The 17416-nt window shown below is 35.6% G+C and overlaps 2 protein-coding genes across 10 annotated transcripts; one reads left to right on the top strand and one right to left on the bottom strand.

Moving 5' to 3' along the window:
* Positions 1-364: 364 nt before the first annotated feature.
* LOC116844297 (protein polybromo-1) lies at positions 365-15885 on the top strand. 9 transcript variants are annotated; one of them, XM_032815668.1, is made up of 27 exons: positions 365-473; positions 1639-1753; positions 1843-2088; positions 2235-2363; positions 2655-2834; positions 3108-3552; positions 3639-3751; positions 3847-3945; positions 4328-4390; positions 4527-4679; positions 4751-4918; positions 5004-5167; positions 5272-5566; positions 7044-7249; positions 7439-7778; positions 7916-8500; positions 8785-8942; positions 9045-9217; positions 10025-10197; positions 10339-10410; positions 12176-12358; positions 12636-12758; positions 13409-13652; positions 13765-13915; positions 14011-14060; positions 14199-14316; positions 14470-14686. In XM_032815668.1, exons 2-27 carry the CDS (start codon positions 1649-1651, stop codon positions 14684-14686), a joined length of 4953 nt encoding a protein of 1650 aa, XP_032671559.1. In that variant the 5' UTR covers positions 365-473; positions 1639-1648. The 9 variants fall into 9 exon arrangements, with proteins under 9 accessions (XP_032671559.1, XP_032671560.1, XP_032671565.1 ...); XM_032815669.1 differs by lacking the exon at positions 365-473 and adding an exon at positions 598-724; XM_032815667.1 differs by lacking the exon at positions 365-473 and adding an exon at positions 900-1350 and having other exon boundaries at positions 1595-1753.
* Positions 15886-16178: 293 nt separating this feature from the next.
* On the bottom strand, positions 16179-17290 carry LOC116844307. The gene is made up of 3 exons (XM_032815695.1): positions 16840-17290; positions 16580-16693; positions 16179-16357 (listed from the first exon to the last, which is right to left on the bottom strand). Exons 1-3 carry the CDS (start codon positions 16904-16906, stop codon positions 16218-16220), a joined length of 321 nt encoding a protein of 106 aa, XP_032671586.1. The 5' UTR covers positions 16907-17290; the 3' UTR covers positions 16179-16217.
* Between the last annotated feature and the right edge of the window lie 126 nt (positions 17291-17416).

Here is a 17416-nt window from a genome sequence, read left to right as displayed (position 1 = left end):
TTAACACATTTAAAATTAACTAAGTTAACTTTTAATTGATTAACTTATTATTTTCAAAACCTTGATTTTAATATAATTTAAAATATCCTATGTATTGTTCATTATCTACATCTATATATTGTCTAAATGAAAAAAAACTGTATATATATCACGTAGAAAAACATCTATGTTTACTAATAATCCGTGTAAGCATAATGTTGAAATCTTAAGATCAACTTTAGTTTTCCAAAAACTGTCTTGTTTTATCATTATGTGCGATCGTTTACTTTACCATCTGTGCACAAGTTACCAGCAATTCTAGAGAGTTCGTGAGGGTTATTATTATCGATTGAGCGAGAAGCCGAGCGTCGATGTTACCGACCGATAAGCGTCTATTCGTAATTGATCCACAAAATGCATCAACCAACGTTTCCATTGATACTAAAGCGTGCAGGCCTACGCGTTGAATAGTAAACAAATCGCAGAGACAATCGGTAAGAATGTGAGAGAGAGAGAGAGTGGGAGAGCATTCGCAAGCGAGAAGGTCGTTCGCGCACCCGACGTTCGGCGTGGAAATGCGATTAGAGAATGAGAGCGGTCGCTCACGCGGCATGGCGTCAGCCGCCAAGATATGTGTCGCGGATGAAAAGCGCAGTACACGTCGGATTTGCAGCACTACTCGCGTGGGGGTTTTATATATGTCGTACACTCAATGAAAATTCTCTCGTAGGAGTCCCGGCGACAGGTGAGAGAGCTCGCGATCGGGGCCGGGGGAAGAAGGGAAGAGAACGGTGGAGAAATCGAGTACCTCGAGCGCGACGCGACCCCGTTGGCGAAGGCACCGCGGGGATAGATTCCGCGGCGCGGGCGACGATGCGTTGTTCGCGTTTCGATATGGCGGCAAATTTCGTCCGGATCGCAGCACAGGCGCAGGATGAGAAAAAGCAGCCCGACGCGCCCGTCAACGCACCTGATGCACAACGTACGTGCCGTTGACGACGCGCACGGCTCACGCACGTTAGCGCGCGGCGTCAATCGATGGCGCGTCAGAGAGGCGGAATCGTCTCTCTCGCAGCAGCGAACACCGGTTTTGAACGCGCACACCGTGCATACACCGCTGTGTCGGTGCCGCCGCCGCCGCCGCGGTTTTCAAGCACAGCAGCGACTTATCATGGCGGCGGGATTTTTTTTAGTAGCGTAGTGTCGGGGTATCTCGGTTTATACTGTTGTGCGTGACGCTCACTCGTGCCGAGGAATTCGCACGAACCCGAGCACAACGCGCGCATCCGCGGCCGACGGCGAAGTGTTACGTGGGTCCGCTTTCTGTGCCGTGTGAAAGACGAGCCTGGGCACGCCGATAAGCAACCAGCCGTACGTTTCTGATAAATAACGCACGGCGCACGAGTTCGACTCTCGGGGCTTCGTGCTGTTTAGTTCAAGAACCCTTTTTATATGTACATACACGCGCACATACGAATACACGCGGATGTGTGTATGCACGTACATTTGTTTACACATTTCCCCTGTCTCCGATAGTTTTGCTGTGGAGGCTTTAGCTTATGGGTTAGAAAAACACGTTGCACGGCTGGACGATGTAACGAATTTCAATTTGTAGATCTTGCCAGCTATTCTCTGTCTTATATTTCGTGACTTTTCAAGATACATCAAGATGAACAAACGTCGTAGAACATCGTCGGTCGCCAGCCGCGGCACTGAAGACGACGGCGACGATATTCCACCGGAACCCACGAAGAGGAGGAAAAAATTAGATCCTGTGAGTGTGTGTGCGCTTCTGTTTGCTCGTCACGAATTCGTCTGGCAGATTTATGTCGAGTATCTGTTAATTACTTTTGTTTTCTGCAGAGTGACTTGTGCCAACAGTTGTACGATGTGCTGCGTAATCAGAAGAAAGAGGATGGTACCTTGCTGTGTGATGCATTTATACGTGTGCCTAAACGTAGGCAAGAACCAGGATACTATGAAGTCGTATCTAATCCTATCGATCTCCTGAAAGTACAGCAGAAACTGAAAACTGACGAATATCGTGATATGGATGATTTAGCTGCTGATATTCAACTTATGGTCAATAATGCGAAAGCTTTTTACATGGTAATAATATACTCTTCATTAATATCTTCTTACATATATTCAATCTATACACAGATGTTAATAAGAAGCACAAGTACACATATGAAACACTTGTGCTATCATTTGTTTGTCAACAACTATAGTATTCTGTTGGGTGATTTTTGTAGCGTACATCTCCTGAGTATAAAGATGCGACTGAACTGTGGGAATTGTGTGTGAATACTAAAAATCGTATTACAGAAGAATATGAAGACCCAGAACCTAAAGGAAAGCTTATCCTAAAAGTTGGAAGATTGGTAATTATTATGATTTAATCTAATAACTCAAAGTTTACGAGAGTTAATACATAGGTATTATAGTGCAATAAAAACAAATAATTTTTTAAGAGAGATAGTCAAGAAATAAAATGTATTACTGAAATTATCCAAAAGTCTGGTGTTTTTATCTCTGAGTATCACATGAAATTGTATCCTAGAACATATAATGTATTTCTTATGGGAAGTTCTTAAATGGTGTATCTTTATTGTGCCAGGTATACACATCATACACTTTAATACTTTATATTTTAAGATGTCATCTTTTCTTAGGCACGTAAAACGACAACGAGGCAGGATGATGCAGAAGATACTTCTGAAAGTTCAACGAATCTCGATGAAGAAACTATGCAGCTCTTTGAAGATTTGTTCGCAGCAGTTATGACAGCGACTGATCCTATGGACAATAACAGGCCTCTTCACACTATGTTTCAACTCAAACCCTCCAAAAAGGTACTGCTTAAATTAGTCTTATCTTAGATAAAACAGAGAATTCAAAAAGAATTCAGTTATATGTCATCAATTCTGAGTATATTTTTAGATGCAAAAAGAATTCTTTTTACTGAACTGAACTTTGAAGAATTCTTTTTACATCTGAAAATGAATTCAGAATTGGTGACATACGATTGAATTTAAAAAAATTTTTTTTGAATTCTCTGTGCTATCTGGGATGTTTATTTTTATCGTATTCTATCACTAATCTCAAATTTTTCAATTACCTCACAGCTTTATCCAGAATATTACGATGTCATCGAAACACCAGTGGACTTGAAGACTGTCGCGCGAAGAATTCAAGAAGGCGCGTACAGCTCCATCGGCGATATGGAGAAAGATTTAATGCTTATGTGCCGTAACGCCTGTCAATTTAACGAGCCAGGCTCGCAAATTTACAAAGATGCCAAACTCTTGAAGAAAATAATCACCGCAGCTGCAAAAAGGCAAGACAGCGGATTAGGAAGTAATACACCTAAGATCGCTACAACCGCGCCTTCGACGAGAAGTAAAAGAGGCAGTCGTAGCATGGCACAATCGTTGATAGCACATACAGCGGCGCTAGTCGACGAAGATGATGAAAGTGATGACGAAGATGAAGAACTCGCCGAGAGCGAAGATCCTGATAACCCTCAATGGCAACTATTTCAAACCATTCGAACAGCTCCCAATAATCAAGGTGCGATATTTTTTAATAGCAAATTATAGAATTATTGTTGTTTCATCGAATTTTTCAAGATAATTATTACGTTATATTATACGCAGGTCTACGAATAAGCGAATATTTTTGGAAACTTCCGCCAAAAAGATCATATCCTGACTACTATAAGACGATAAAAAATCCTATATGTTTACTACAAATACATACAAAAATAAAGGTATGCAGTAATATATAAAAATTTGCTGTAAAATATAATTAATGTATATATGAATAGTCTGAAAATGGAATATATTGCTAAATCATGACTTTCAGAAAGGTGAATATGGTACCGTTAGTGAAGTAGCTGGAGACATGAATATCATGTTTGAAAATGCTAAAAAATATAACGTACACACATCTCGGCTGTATAAGGTAATAATTCTCGCGATTAATATACTTTAGTTACTACTTAGGTTAAAATGATTAGGATTTTATTAGTGTAATTATTTTTTATATTATAAATACTGGACTGTGTGGAAAAATGTTTCTGCTGTCTTTTTTTATAATTTATATAGAGGCTTCAAAATTTATAATTGATACGCCATCGAGTGATATGTTCATAACACAATAATTATGATAGTTTATAACAGGTCATTGGAACACTAATTGTACATATAATTAAGATACATCGAATACACTACACGAGAGCTTCATCGATCCTTTATCAAATTTTAAAAAATTTTGACGCGGCTATAGTACTCTATCTGTAATAATCGTGACAATTGTTGTACTTACCTCTTATGTTTTATCACAGAGTGCTGTTAAGTTGCAGAAGATAATGCAAGAGAAAGTACAGGAGCTTCTAGAATTCGATCAGGTAATATAATGTAATAGACAGCTTTATTTCTTGCTTATAATATACGTAGAGTATTCTGTGTAAAATTGCACCAACACAGTTATATACGACACTTTCGAGATGCGAATATAACGCACTAAGTTGTCGATATTTGCAGGATTCCGATTCGGATAGCGAATCGGAGAATAGCTCGCAACAACCTAAGTTAATCAAACGCGCTTCAAATTTATTAACACGTGGAAAATACAAGGACAATATACCGCTAAAGAAGAGATTATACGCATTAGTCAAGTGTGTCATAGAATACGTTGTAAGTAATTCCAAAATGCGCTAAAATCAACAGGGTCAGTTGACGTAAAGCATGTCTGATTTCCTTTGTAGTGCGAAGATGGTCGGCAACCCATGTTGATGTTCATGGAAAAACCTTCCAAGAAATTATATCCAGATTATTATCAAGTGATAGCTGAACCCATAGACATGCTGGCGATCGAAGCCAACATTAAAGCGGAGAAATATCAAAATGAGAGTGAATTAATACAAGATTTTAAGGTACTTACACGAAATATAAGCCATAAAAACTAAATCGTTAACCTACGATAGATATTTTATCTATAAACGCCGTGTCTTGTCTCAGTTGATGTTTAATAATTGCCGCCAATACAACGAAGAAGGTTCATTGATTTACGAAGATGCGAATACTTTGGAGAAAGTTTTGATGGACAAAGTGAAGGAATTGGGACCCTTGCCAGATACTCCCAAGTCCAAATCCACCGCATCGACACCAACTAGAAACGTCGGGTATGTTTAGTGTTCATACAAAATGTGGAACACGAGTAACGGTCCTTGAATTGTTTCTCTTTCTTTTCTACTCCTTATTCTTCTTCTCCTACTTACAAATCTAGGAGACCGAAGAAAGTAGTGCCGCTTCATTTGCAAAAATTAAAAACTCTATACGACACCATAAAAGATTATCATGACACGAAAGGGAGGCAATTGTCCCTAATTTTCATGAAGTTACCGAATAAAAATGAATATCCGGATTATTATGAAGTGATCAAGCAACCTATACATATGGAGAAGATAGCTGCCACTTTAAAAAATAACGGATATGAGAATTTGGATGAATTAGTATCCGATTTTATATTAATGTTTGACAACGCTTGCAAATATAACGAGCCGGACTCGCAGATATACAAGGTTTGTATAGACATTAAATATTCTTTGTCTTTCAAACATATACAAAAAAATGTTGTTTTATATGTTGCTTCATATATGAGAAATGTATATATATACAAACTTTTAATGTTACTGTTAAGCTTAATTTACAGCGTGCATTTCGCTTCTTGTTTCTGGTTCTCTATTTCTGGCTACAGGCTTCAGGTTTAAGTTAAAAAGAGAAAAAATAGGGTACAAAGAGCATATTATGGATTAGACCTTAAACATAAATATTTGGAGTTTCCCCTTTATGCAGTATAATTATAAATTGCATTTGGCAATAGATTAGAAAGAACTTTCTAATCTGTAATTTTTAATTACTTTGTTTTTACATTAACATCTTTAATCACACAAGTCCAATCTCCCACAAGACAACTTTTATTTTGATGAAAACTAATTCCATATAAATTTTGATGAAAAGTAAATGTCATATACGTTACAAACTAAAATTATTACCTATTATTTATCTATAAATCATTTTTTTAATAATAGACATAATTCCAATTAAAATCATGATTTTTATAATAGATTCATTTTTGCGAATATTTCTAAAAAAAAGTAATGAAATTACATTAAACTTTTTTAACATTACTTAATTTATGAAAATATCTGTCAATTTATATCGAACTAGCTATTTTTTTTTTATAATTATACACTTTTTTTATAACTGGAGTAAAATATAAAAATATGACTAATTTATCAATAATGTTAATTTAACTAATTTAATGAAAGTCGATTTAATTAATATATAATCTTAAAAAAATACCATGCTTTAAAACTAATTTTGAAGTATGATTTCTTATAGTACGAATTGCGTTTGAAATAATATGCGCGTATAGAAACTTAAATTGAAATTTCGCGGTAAAACATGGAAAGCCCAATCTGTTTACGACCGGGGTTTGGAGGTTACCTGAAGCTTCCTCCTCGGCTTTGTCGTACGTTTTGATCTTCTGTATATAATAAGAAAGATCAAATTCTTTTAAACGATGTTTCGCGTACTTTCCTAAAGCATGCGTTCGCAAATTATACATACTTAGAAACTTACTAGCAATATATTGATCGTGTTCATGAGATTTATATTAACCTTAGTAACAAGTGTGCATTTTTATCGCAATCTTTCGATAAGTGAATTTTACAAAGTGCTTCCAACTTTTACTCCATAACAAACTTTATTATTTATCGTGCAAGTCCCGAGAATGTTCGAACAAAACGAGTATAATCTAATTAACGACACAACAGTACAAAATCCACTAAAGACCAGATCGTGTTTCATACGTCTATTAAGAGACAAGGAGGTAGAAGAACGTATACGAAAAAAGTATAAGAAGAACGATACAGAAGTAAATGAACAAGATAAATATGTTTTGCATATTTTAATTGTTCCTGTGCTCATTAAAATGTCATTTAGCTGTGAATAATAATACTTGTGATAAATAATGATGAGTAACCAACATTTTAGGACGCTTTAATATTACAAAGATTAGTGTTGCAAAGTAAACTGCAGCTGAGTGAGGATGAGGAAAGCATCCCAGATGTGCCAGCTGCTGTGCAAGAGATATTAGCAACGATATTTACAGCTCTTTATAATCATCAAGATGAAGAAGGGAGATGTTACTCAGATTCTATGGCAGAACTTCCAGAACATGATATCGTCGATGGAAAGAAGTATGAAGTGAACTTTAAGAATATTTAGCAAATATAAAGAGATTCCAAATTTGAAATCTGTTTGTGTATCAATATCAAAAGTTATTTTGTTTTTATATGCATTAAACATTACTATATATAATAGTAATATACAGTTACTGTATACAATAACAATATACAATAATTATTTTTATATATTATGGTAAATAGAGTACGAGGTTTGTCACTGGACTTGATTAAGAGGAGACTGGATCGAGGAGTATACAAGAGACTAGATAGATTCCAAGAAGATGTTTTTACATGTCTGGAGAGAGCCCGCAGGTTATCGCGTACAGATTCACAGCCATTTGAAGACAGTGTGGAACTTCAGACATTCTTTTTGCGTACACGCGATGAGGCAACTCAGAGAGGACACTTGTTGCATTCGCCTGCATTGGGTTACACACTTCTTGAATTGTCTGCTCAGGTTGCAGAACTTAAGAGAATAAAACAACAACAGGAATTAAATCTTCCTAATGAAGATGAAAGCTGTGATGGAAATGAAACAAAGGTGAGGTCAAATTTTGTCCTTGAAAGTTTGCAATGAGATCTCAATTATCTCTTTTCTTTTTACATATATTATTAAAAAAATATCTTGTTATTAATGCATGATTTATCTAAAGTATTTCAAATTATTCATTACTTCAGGACTCTGAAACAAATACAAATACGGAAGGAAACAATAGCGATAACGGAGGATCCATGAGTTTTAACCAAGAAGTATATAGAGCTGGCGACTTTGCGTATGTCGAACCAACGGAACGAGGCATGGAGTTCGGCGTGGTTCTCATAGAAAGGCTTTGGACCAATGCGGAGGGTCAGCAAATGTTGTACGGAAATTTGTTTTACAGACCGAGCGAAACATACCACGTAGCTTCGCGGAAGTTTCTCGATAAGGAATTATTCAAAAGCGACGCTCATGTGGCGTTACCTCTAATAAAGGTAGCTGGCAGATGTTGCGTTTTGAGTGTAAAGGATTACTTTCGCATGCAACCCGAGGGATTCCTGGAAAAGGACGTTTATGTGTGCGAGTCGCGTTACTCTACGAAAGCCAGAGCTTTCAAGAAAATCAAAGTCTGGAATTTTGATCCCGATCATTTGAAGCTGATCCCAAGAGAAAAGACATTAGAACCGAAACGAGTAATTTCTGTATATAAAGAACGATTGGAGAAGCATAAGGAAGAAATTGCCGAGTTGGAGGAGGGGGAAAAATTAATGGAGAAAGAGAAACCGGTAAGTGATTCGACACATAAGAGTTCGATCGATTATAAGAAAATACAACAGATACACGCTAAGGTTAACGCGTGTCTTTTCAAAAATATTGCAGTTTTGAAATAATCTGGAATAGTTTTGATAATACGTATACGTATACTCTAACATTGGCGTATTTCTTTGCATTTTTTTGCTATTACTATTACTACTCGTAGAAGTTTTAATCGTCAAGTTGTTTCTCTCATTATGTTAATACATTCAATAGTTTTAATATAATTTACATTTATTTTACATTACCACGACAGAATGTGATACTAAAAAATTCGGAAGATACCGACAATATATATTACGAACAGTACAACACATGTGTGGGATCTGTGAGAGTCGGTGATTTCGTTTATGTAGCGACAGATGGGGGCAGGCAGCAGATAACGCAAATCTATGCTATGTGGTTAGCCAAGGAGTAAGTAACAAAAGTACAGTGTGTGCTCGTACTGTCCTGCATTGTGTGAATATCTGACAATTCGATTGTGTACTAATATGTCATATTTATTTTTCATTTCAGTGCAAAGTGCTATTTCAAAGGTCCATGGTTATTGATGCCTACAGAAGTGCCACATACACCTACAAAATTATTTTATAAGCAAGAACTGTTTCTATCCAATGTAGACGGTACTCACCCTATTGTTGCTATTGTTGGAAAATGTGCCGTCCTTGATTATGGAGATTATATATGCAGTGAGTATATTCACTTTTTATGGGGAAATACCACAGTAAAGACAAAGAAAAAAAGTATCTTTAGGAATTTTTTTGTTTTTCAGTAACAATATATTTTTTAATAAATAAATAAATTTTTTAATAAATAGTCATACGTATTTAATGCATGTTTTAAAAACCTTTATGTTGTTTGATTAAAGTATATGTCTTCTAACAAGTTAGGTTCTATAAGATAAGATCAAAAGAACATGGTTGTGTACTATTCAAATGATTGCTTCTGAATTAATCTAACGTCAGTGAAGTAAACATTTTTAGAAACTACATGATTTTGTTTGTACGTAGGGATTTTAAGAAATTTTGTTTTCACAAAATGGCGTAGATTTTACAAAAAAATAGAACGAATTTTCGACGAAAATCGGTCAGCTTTTTGTACGTTTCTCAAAGAGTGCCTGAAAAAAAAAACTTTGTAAATATGTGTGCGAACGAGAAGAATCTGATTATTTTTCGCAACTAGAAGTCAATTGGATTAATAGCTTTTAAAATATTTTTCGGAACAGCTTCAAAAAGACAATCTCTAGAGATACGCGTTTAAAGTCATTTTCCAGTATTTTACACGCCTTTAACAACGCTTCATAAATTTTCCTTTAACTTCGTCAATATTTTCAATTAATCTCTAAACGATTTTTTAAAACTATATAATCTTTCAAAAAATACGGCAAAAAAAATCGACTTTTTGAAATTTCTACTGTGATGTTCTCTCCTAACATTTGTAGGTGAGATTACTAGAAACTAAATTCGTGTATTAATACATCGCTTACGTGACTACAGGCAGACCAACAGAAATACCCGAAGATGACGTGTACATCTGTGAATCGCTATACGACGAAAGTAAAAACTTGATGAAGAAGCTTAGTCAGGAAGGTTTGAAGAAATTCAATTATTCGTTGGGAGTGACGGAGGACGAGACCTATTACTTCCGGAGGTCCATCAATCCTGCCAAAGTATGTACAAGAACTAAACATATTTCACTAACATACCACAGTGTATGCAATGTATGTTCGGCAAATAATGGAATACGTCTTAGTTGGTTCAACGCGACTAACTGTAGAGTTATCGCTTCGCATGTTATGTGTGTGTTGTAGGTTTCGAGCGACGTGGCTCAGACGCAAAATCAAGTCAAGTCCGTCACGCCCAGCTCGGCCCCATTTGAGATGGTAATTACTAATTACGAGATCTTACCTATATTTCTCGTTTTTAATAATAAAGAATAAGAATTGCACGTTTCCTCTCGGGATCACACGCAAGCTAGTGATATATGATATATGTGTATATATATATATATATGTGTGTGTGTGTGTGTGTATGTATATATACAATATCAAGGAAGGGGAACTTTTCCTCTGATCTTATTAAATTTGTAACAATTCTTTGCGTGTGATACAAAGAAAGTACCAAATGCATTTACATGCATGTTTATTCGATCTATGCCGGCATATTCATTTTGTTCTCTCTCTCTTGTTTTCTTTTAATTTTGATTATGTGTAATTATGTGTTATGTACAGTGTTTGTGTATCGAGCAGTTTTGCGTATATCCGACATCAGAGCACCTGTTGGGTTTATCGCTGATACGTTGCAAATATAAAGCACCACTGAGAGATTTTGCTTCCATGTCATTCTAACCCAACTAATATAAGAGTAAAGAATTTGCTTTTGAATATAAACGTGTACCACTAATCTAAAGTCTTTCCAAGAAGTCTCGAATATAATATGCGCTTGTCTGCAAACAACGCATTAAGCGCTCTGAATATTCTATAAACATGAATTAAATGAGTTTTTTCGGAATTTTTTACAAAAAGACTATGACATATATTTTAAACTTCTCAGTATATTTTTATTATGCTTTGAGAAAGTTACACGATTTTTTCTTTTAAAATTGAAACTCGCATATATTAGTTGAGTTATAGGACGCGGCGCAATGCATTCGTGCTGGCATGCATGATGTAGCCGCTTGTGTATAGCGACCTGAAACAAAAGACAAATGAGATTTTTATCTTATATGAATGTGTCGTCTGAACTAGAATTATGGGGTTAAACAACAATTTTACAAACTAACGTGATCTAAAAGCAAATTGCGATAATTTGCTTTTTGATTCAGTCATATTTTTTTAAATTTTGGATTAATCCAATAATCCTAGTTTAGATAATAGCAACACTTATATAAGATAAGAATCTTTACTCTTTTCAGATTACTATAAATGACTATATACTATGCACGCCACCAGCATATCATTGTGCCACGCCCAATAATTTACTAATATAAGTTTCAATTATGTAAAAAATCATATAACTTTCTCAAAGTATAATAGAAACTTACTGAAAAGTTCAAAATTATATGTCTTATAATCTCTTTACGAAAAAATTCCAAAGAAACTGCTTTAATTCATGTCTACAAATTATCCAGAGCCCTTAATATCTGTGCATATGACTTAAGACTCGTCTATAATTCACAGAGTAAACTTAGAGTAAAAAAGTTGGAGTAAAAAATATAAATTTATTTCGCTTACACATATTTCCTGTATTCTAGCTTCCTTATACCAGAGAGATTTCTCAAGTAAGAGAAATATATCCAATGTAAGCAAGCTAGAGACGCGTGAGCGACATAAATTATTTTTAATTTTTACTCCAACTTTTACACCAAGTTTATTCCGCTTATTATAAACAAGCCTTTATGCACACGTCGATAATTTCGTACTTAGGAACGGACATATCTCATACTCTCTAGTGACTGTATCTATCAAGTTTAACAAATAGTTTTTGTATAGGAGAATGGGAACCAGTAGCTTACTTTGAACAGATGGACAAGATAATGTTGTTTTTGCTATGTTAACTTTTACTGCGTGGAGAAGAGCCGCGAAAACACGCGATATTGTAATCGGTAAACGCAGACAATGTGAAGGTAACATAACATAAATGGTGTAGGAAGCATCACCATTGTTACCGAAGCTGGAACCCGATGTACTAAGCATGGGGGTAGGATTAGGAGTAGGAGTGGGAGTAGGAGTTGGGGAAGACAGCATGGATGCTGGTGGTCCACCATCCGTTGGATCTACAGAAGCTCAACCGGTGCTCTCCAATACTCAAACTCCTGTGTCGACTAAGAAGGTAGGCTTTACCGTGACTTCTAATTTACTTTCATCAACTCCATTCACATGTCATATGTTTTTCATTTATTTCACTTTCTTTTTATTTAAAGAAATATGCCAGCATATCTCTTATCTTTTTTATTTTTGAGCACCGTTGAGACACCTCACTTGATCTAACAATAGGTTGACAGTTTGATGTTACTTCTTATGAGAAATATGTGTAAAGAAGAAAAAAGAAAGAGAAATATTCGTTAACATGAAGCGTTAATATTATAATTTGTTTTTCTTCTGTTTAGAAAACGGCGGGTAAGAAATTAGTTACGGGCTATATTTTGTATTCGAGTAAAATGCGAACGCAGATTACACAAAACAATCCTGAATCGTCCTTCGGAGAGATTAGCAGAATTGTTGGCAACGAGGTATTTATTTCTTTTTCACTGTTGATTTTTTCTTTGTCGAAAAGAATCTTTGATTGAAGGGGGACATGTGCTGAATAATTTTTTTTTACAAATACAAATATGTCTTCTGTAATGAAGATTAAAAGAGACTGCTTTGTCTTACAACATCTTTAACGCTAAATTTATTGAACTGTATGAAAAAACGTAAAACTTATCTTAATTATCTAAGAGTCTTGCAATATATGTAACAGAGAATGCAATATATGCAATATATCGCTAAAACAGTATTCAGCATCGCTCCTTTATTCAAATGAATTACGTTATATCTTAGTGGCTACTTTCTATCGTTCCTTACTGATGTATAGTTTACGCATATATGTCGTAGATGCGCGTGCACTTATCTGACAAACAGTTTTAACAAAGATGGCATGATTTTTCGCGAGTACTACATACGTACATATATAAGCTTATAATTCTGATGTGCGTTATAATCTGCATATACTTGCACATTCGAATCTCGCGAGAGGGAAAGTAGCCATTAGTTCGTCACAGTTTGTCAAGCTACTTTGAGATATTCGACTTGAAGTGGCTTTACCAACTGTTTATCGTGGATTACAAGTAACGCGACGAGCTTGACGGCGCAAAACGTATAAAAGAGACTTTCCTTCCAGTGGAGGAAATTACCAGCCGGAGAGAAGCAAGCCTGGGAGGAGCGAGCGATCAAGATGAACGAGGATGGAGGACAGCTGAAGGGGACGGCGGTATCGGTAGGCACGAACTCTACGCAGGACGTAGTATACGAATGTTGTTGGGACAATTGCGACTGGCAGTTCGAGGACATGACCGATTGCATCGATCACTGCATCGCGGAACAAAACGGTCATGTACAGTCGTCATTTGTGAACGCTCCTAGCGGTAAGCATCTGATCGCGTTTGTGCGCTGTCTGCGATGTGTAGACAACAGCAACGAGGAACATCCGCTGATATTCTGTGCAGGAGAGTAAAATTGCGATTCGCGATGTTGTAGATGTGGAGTTTCAATGTCAGTGGCGTGGCTGCGGTCGTACGAAGAAGACCGTTCCGCCATTTCCAAGCGTACAGAGACTCGCCAGACACGTGAAGGAAGTGCACATTCTAAAGTCACACGGCCGTATAATACCTCCCTCCGAGAGAAGCAAGTAAGCATTAATTTCTTCGCATTTTCGTATACACATTTCGTATACATTCCATAAGAAACGATTTAACCTGAACGTGTGATTGTGTATTCCCGTAGAAATTACATGGCTTCAAAAGGGCCGACGGTATTACCACCGATGGAAACAGGTAAATCTTATTGCGAAAATGTTTTAAATGCGATTTTAAATAAGAGTAAGGGGAAAGAGATTAAGATAAAATCCGGTCTCTGCCTCCCTCTCTCTCTTTCCCCGTTCCCTCCCTTTGTTCTCTCTTTCTCACACGCAGAAACTTCAGCCGCAGCTACTCAGACAAGCAACGTACCTGTCGCTAAGCAGCCGGAGCCAATGTTCGTTGCGGTACCACCGAGACCAAGTCGCGTGTTACATTCGGATGCCTATTTAAGGTAAAATTTGGTTAATCAGTTACTTTATACGAGATATCCTTCGCTATTGTTGGGCTACTTCTTTCGATGTTATATCAATAGGAAATCTCTCTCAACGTTGCATCGAAGCATATTCTTATCTTTTCTTGTGTTTCCTTTTAAATCTACATATAGGTACATCGAAGGACTAAACGTAGAGAACCGTTACATATCAAATTGGGATAAGCAAATGAACGCTAATCCGGATAACACGCAAATCCCGGACGTGACGAAATTGCCTGCCGAATGGCTGGGCAACGGCGTCGGCAACCATGGTAATGTGGTGAATGCTTTGTGGACACTAAGAAACATGATGATGCGGGATGTGTTAGCCATCAATAAAACTTTATAGTTTATAAACTGTTAAGATCTTACAAATTTTTTTTCTAATGCGCTTGCGATGCCACTTATACTTTGATAATTCAGACAAGTCCGTTGATGCTAGATGAAAGACTGAAGATATTCAATCTTTTGAATGTAAGGATATTTATGTCTACGGATTTAGAATCCGTTTTGTTTGTTTTGTATTCCTATCGTATATTATTTTCTTTTCTTTTAATTTAACGATGCAATAAACCCAATTGTGGGAGAGTTTAGCTAGTTTATTTTGCAAATTGACTTTGTTTGTGATGTTTAGTTTTTCATATTCGGATTTTTCCAAGTTTAATAAAAGGTTTGAAAAAAGAACATTTTTTTATTTGGTTATCAAGGAAATTAATATTCTTCAAAAATTCTATCGTATATCGCTTAAATATGCGACGTGTGTATATAAGAAAAATTTAGTACATAAAAAGGATCATTATCATGTAAATATGTCTGCTGATCTTCGTTTTTACTTTTCGAATGAAATTTTATACTTTCCGTATAGCGCAGTGGTACATATTCTTGTATTAAGAGACGCAACAGTTGAAACATTTCCTGTGCTGTATTAGAAGCGTAATGGGAAAGTTGTATATAGAAAATTACAATAATCTGCGAAGCGGTCTATCGATAGTGCGATAAACACATCGCTTTATTTTATGAGTACCGCTGTAATATTTTCAGAGGATATCGAAGGTATAGCGAGATTAATCAAACGATCTATTTGCTATTGTCCCAATAGCTATAAAGGGAATGAAATTCTACGGCGTATCTTCTACAATGTAACATCTCGTAGTACATTATTTTGTTAAGAATTTTCGACATCGTCACAGAAAAATTTTCGAAACATTGCAAATACAAAATGAAATTTTTACTACACTGAAAATTGTGTATATACATTTTCTTGTTATGATACGTTTGTAGAATTAGCAGTGCTCTTTTTCTACACGAACGGCTTAGTATCAGCGCTAAAAACTCATTATGTTTTAGCTAAATAAAAATTTCGTTGCTATTGTATCTTGCAGAGTCTCAGTACACTACATATTTTTATACATGTAACATACCGATGATCTGTATAATGTAAGCTTTTTGTGTAGATTAACATAGTGAGAGTTGGACTTTCTGGAAAAAAGTCAAGTTGGAATTAATGCCAAACACATTAATAAATTTATAGGTATTTGCAAAAACTAACTTCTCAATATTATATTATTCAACAAAAACGTTCTTGCGTACAATGTAATTTATTATTCCACCATCAGAGATAAAATTTTCGTTCCGGAACATAAATGTTTTTCTACATTATGTATATGCGACATTATCGATTCTATGTTTCGCTACTCTCGAGAAATAATTTTAATCCACATCGTTTTACCTCTAGCATTCTGACTACCTTAGAAAATTCAAGTCTTATTAATTTTCTATAGGCCGAGTTTTAATAAAGACGAATGAATTACAGAGAGCTTCTTTCTGTGCTTTACGTGTGTATCGTTCAAAGGCTACAGCAAGCACATAATGTTCTCGTCTCAAAAATCGGTAACTCTACCACCATGCTGCCAATCTCCCCATTTAGTAGGTTCCTTCTCGCTATCTGCTATTAATTCTCCAGTTTTCGAGTCAATGTCTACTAACACTAGATCCACAAATCGTTCTCGTGGTCCTACTTCTATTAAGCGAGGAAGAATCATTACGAAATCTTTTACAGTTCAAGAAATGTGTGGTTTTATATAGATATTTATATAATAATATTATTATTATAAAGAAAATGCGAACGATATACGTTGATTGAAGAAATCGTGGGAATATGTAAAAAAGTGATTGATGTCGTGTTAAAACTATTTCCTCTCGCCAGTTTTATCTATTTTATCAATTATTACATATTACATACTTGATATCGGCTGCAACTTGAGTTTTTCGTGGAATTGTTTCATTCGCGGTGATTCTTCTTGCTTGCCTTTCACAAACGCGTCTGCATCTTGCTTTATTTTCAGCATTAAAGTACCTAAACGCAGACCACTCGTTTAATTTTTATGTTTTTTAATACAAAATGAACGTAAACGTTATGAGGAAAGTAACGATCTAAATTCGTTAGAGTGTAAGTTTTAAATCCGTAAATACGAAATATTCGAAAACTTGAATCACTCGTACTCGTGATGTATTGTCTGCAATTTTTCAGCTGTGATTTCGTCAGGATGAGCTTTATTGTCTGAATCATCTTGTAGACGTAAACCACTGCAAAGCACACGTCTAATCGCGGAAATATCGACGTGAAAATTCATCGTTCATTTTGTTAATAAAACACTTACGCATCGATGTACTTCCAACTGTGTTAGGTAATAACTCTTTAATATACAGGATACAAAAAATACGCGCATAGTCTTTTCGGATATCTAAGAATAAGATAGAGTAAAACATCCAGTTATACTGAGAAAATAAAACTTGAAAACCTACTTGTAGGATATAAAGTTTATTCGCAGAAAGATCAATTTTATTTCACAGAAATAAATTTTATATTTTTCAAAAATAAATTTACAAGTAGTTTTTTCTTAGTTTTTAGTGTATTGACACACAGAAAATTATTGATCCCCCTTGACTATTCATACTCTAAAAGAGTTTTTCTTACGACCAGCGGCAGTTCACAGTTTTAGTTCTGAAGTTTTTTTTGGAATTATAAAATCCAGGCAAGGAGTTTAACTATAATACTGATCGCAAGAAAAATCAGGTT

Source organism: Odontomachus brunneus, unplaced genomic scaffold, assembly GCF_010583005.1.
Source record: "Odontomachus brunneus isolate Ranch 3 - 2012 unplaced genomic scaffold, Obru_v1 Obru_scaffold_040, whole genome shotgun sequence".
NCBI classification, from domain to species: Eukaryota; Metazoa; Arthropoda; class Insecta; order Hymenoptera; family Formicidae; genus Odontomachus; species Odontomachus brunneus.
This window is presented reverse-complemented; position numbering and strand designations above follow the sequence as displayed.

Bases quoted from the DNA above. Each gene is read 5' to 3' on its own strand.
- LOC116844307 (XM_032815695.1), bottom strand. From the start codon at position 16,906: ATGATTCAGACAATAAAGCTCATCCTGACGAAATCACAGCTGAAAAAT. The intron at 16,694-16,839 runs GTACGAGTGATT...GTCTGCGTTTAG, and splicing joins TTGCAGACAATACATCACGA to GTACTTTAATGCTGAAAATA. The intron at 16,358-16,579 runs GTATGTAATATG...CTCGCTTAATAG, and splicing joins CAAGTTGCAGCCGATATCAA to AAGTAGGACCACGAGAACGA.
- LOC116844297 (XM_032815670.1), top strand. From the start codon at position 1,649: ATGAACAAACGTCGTAGAACATCGTCGGTCGCCAGCCGCGGCACTGAA. The intron at 1,754-1,842 runs GTGAGTGTGTGT...TGTTTTCTGCAG, and splicing joins GGAGGAAAAAATTAGATCCT to AGTGACTTGTGCCAACAGTT. The intron at 14,061-14,198 runs GTAAATCTTATT...TCTCACACGCAG, and splicing joins ATTACCACCGATGGAAACAG to AAACTTCAGCCGCAGCTACT.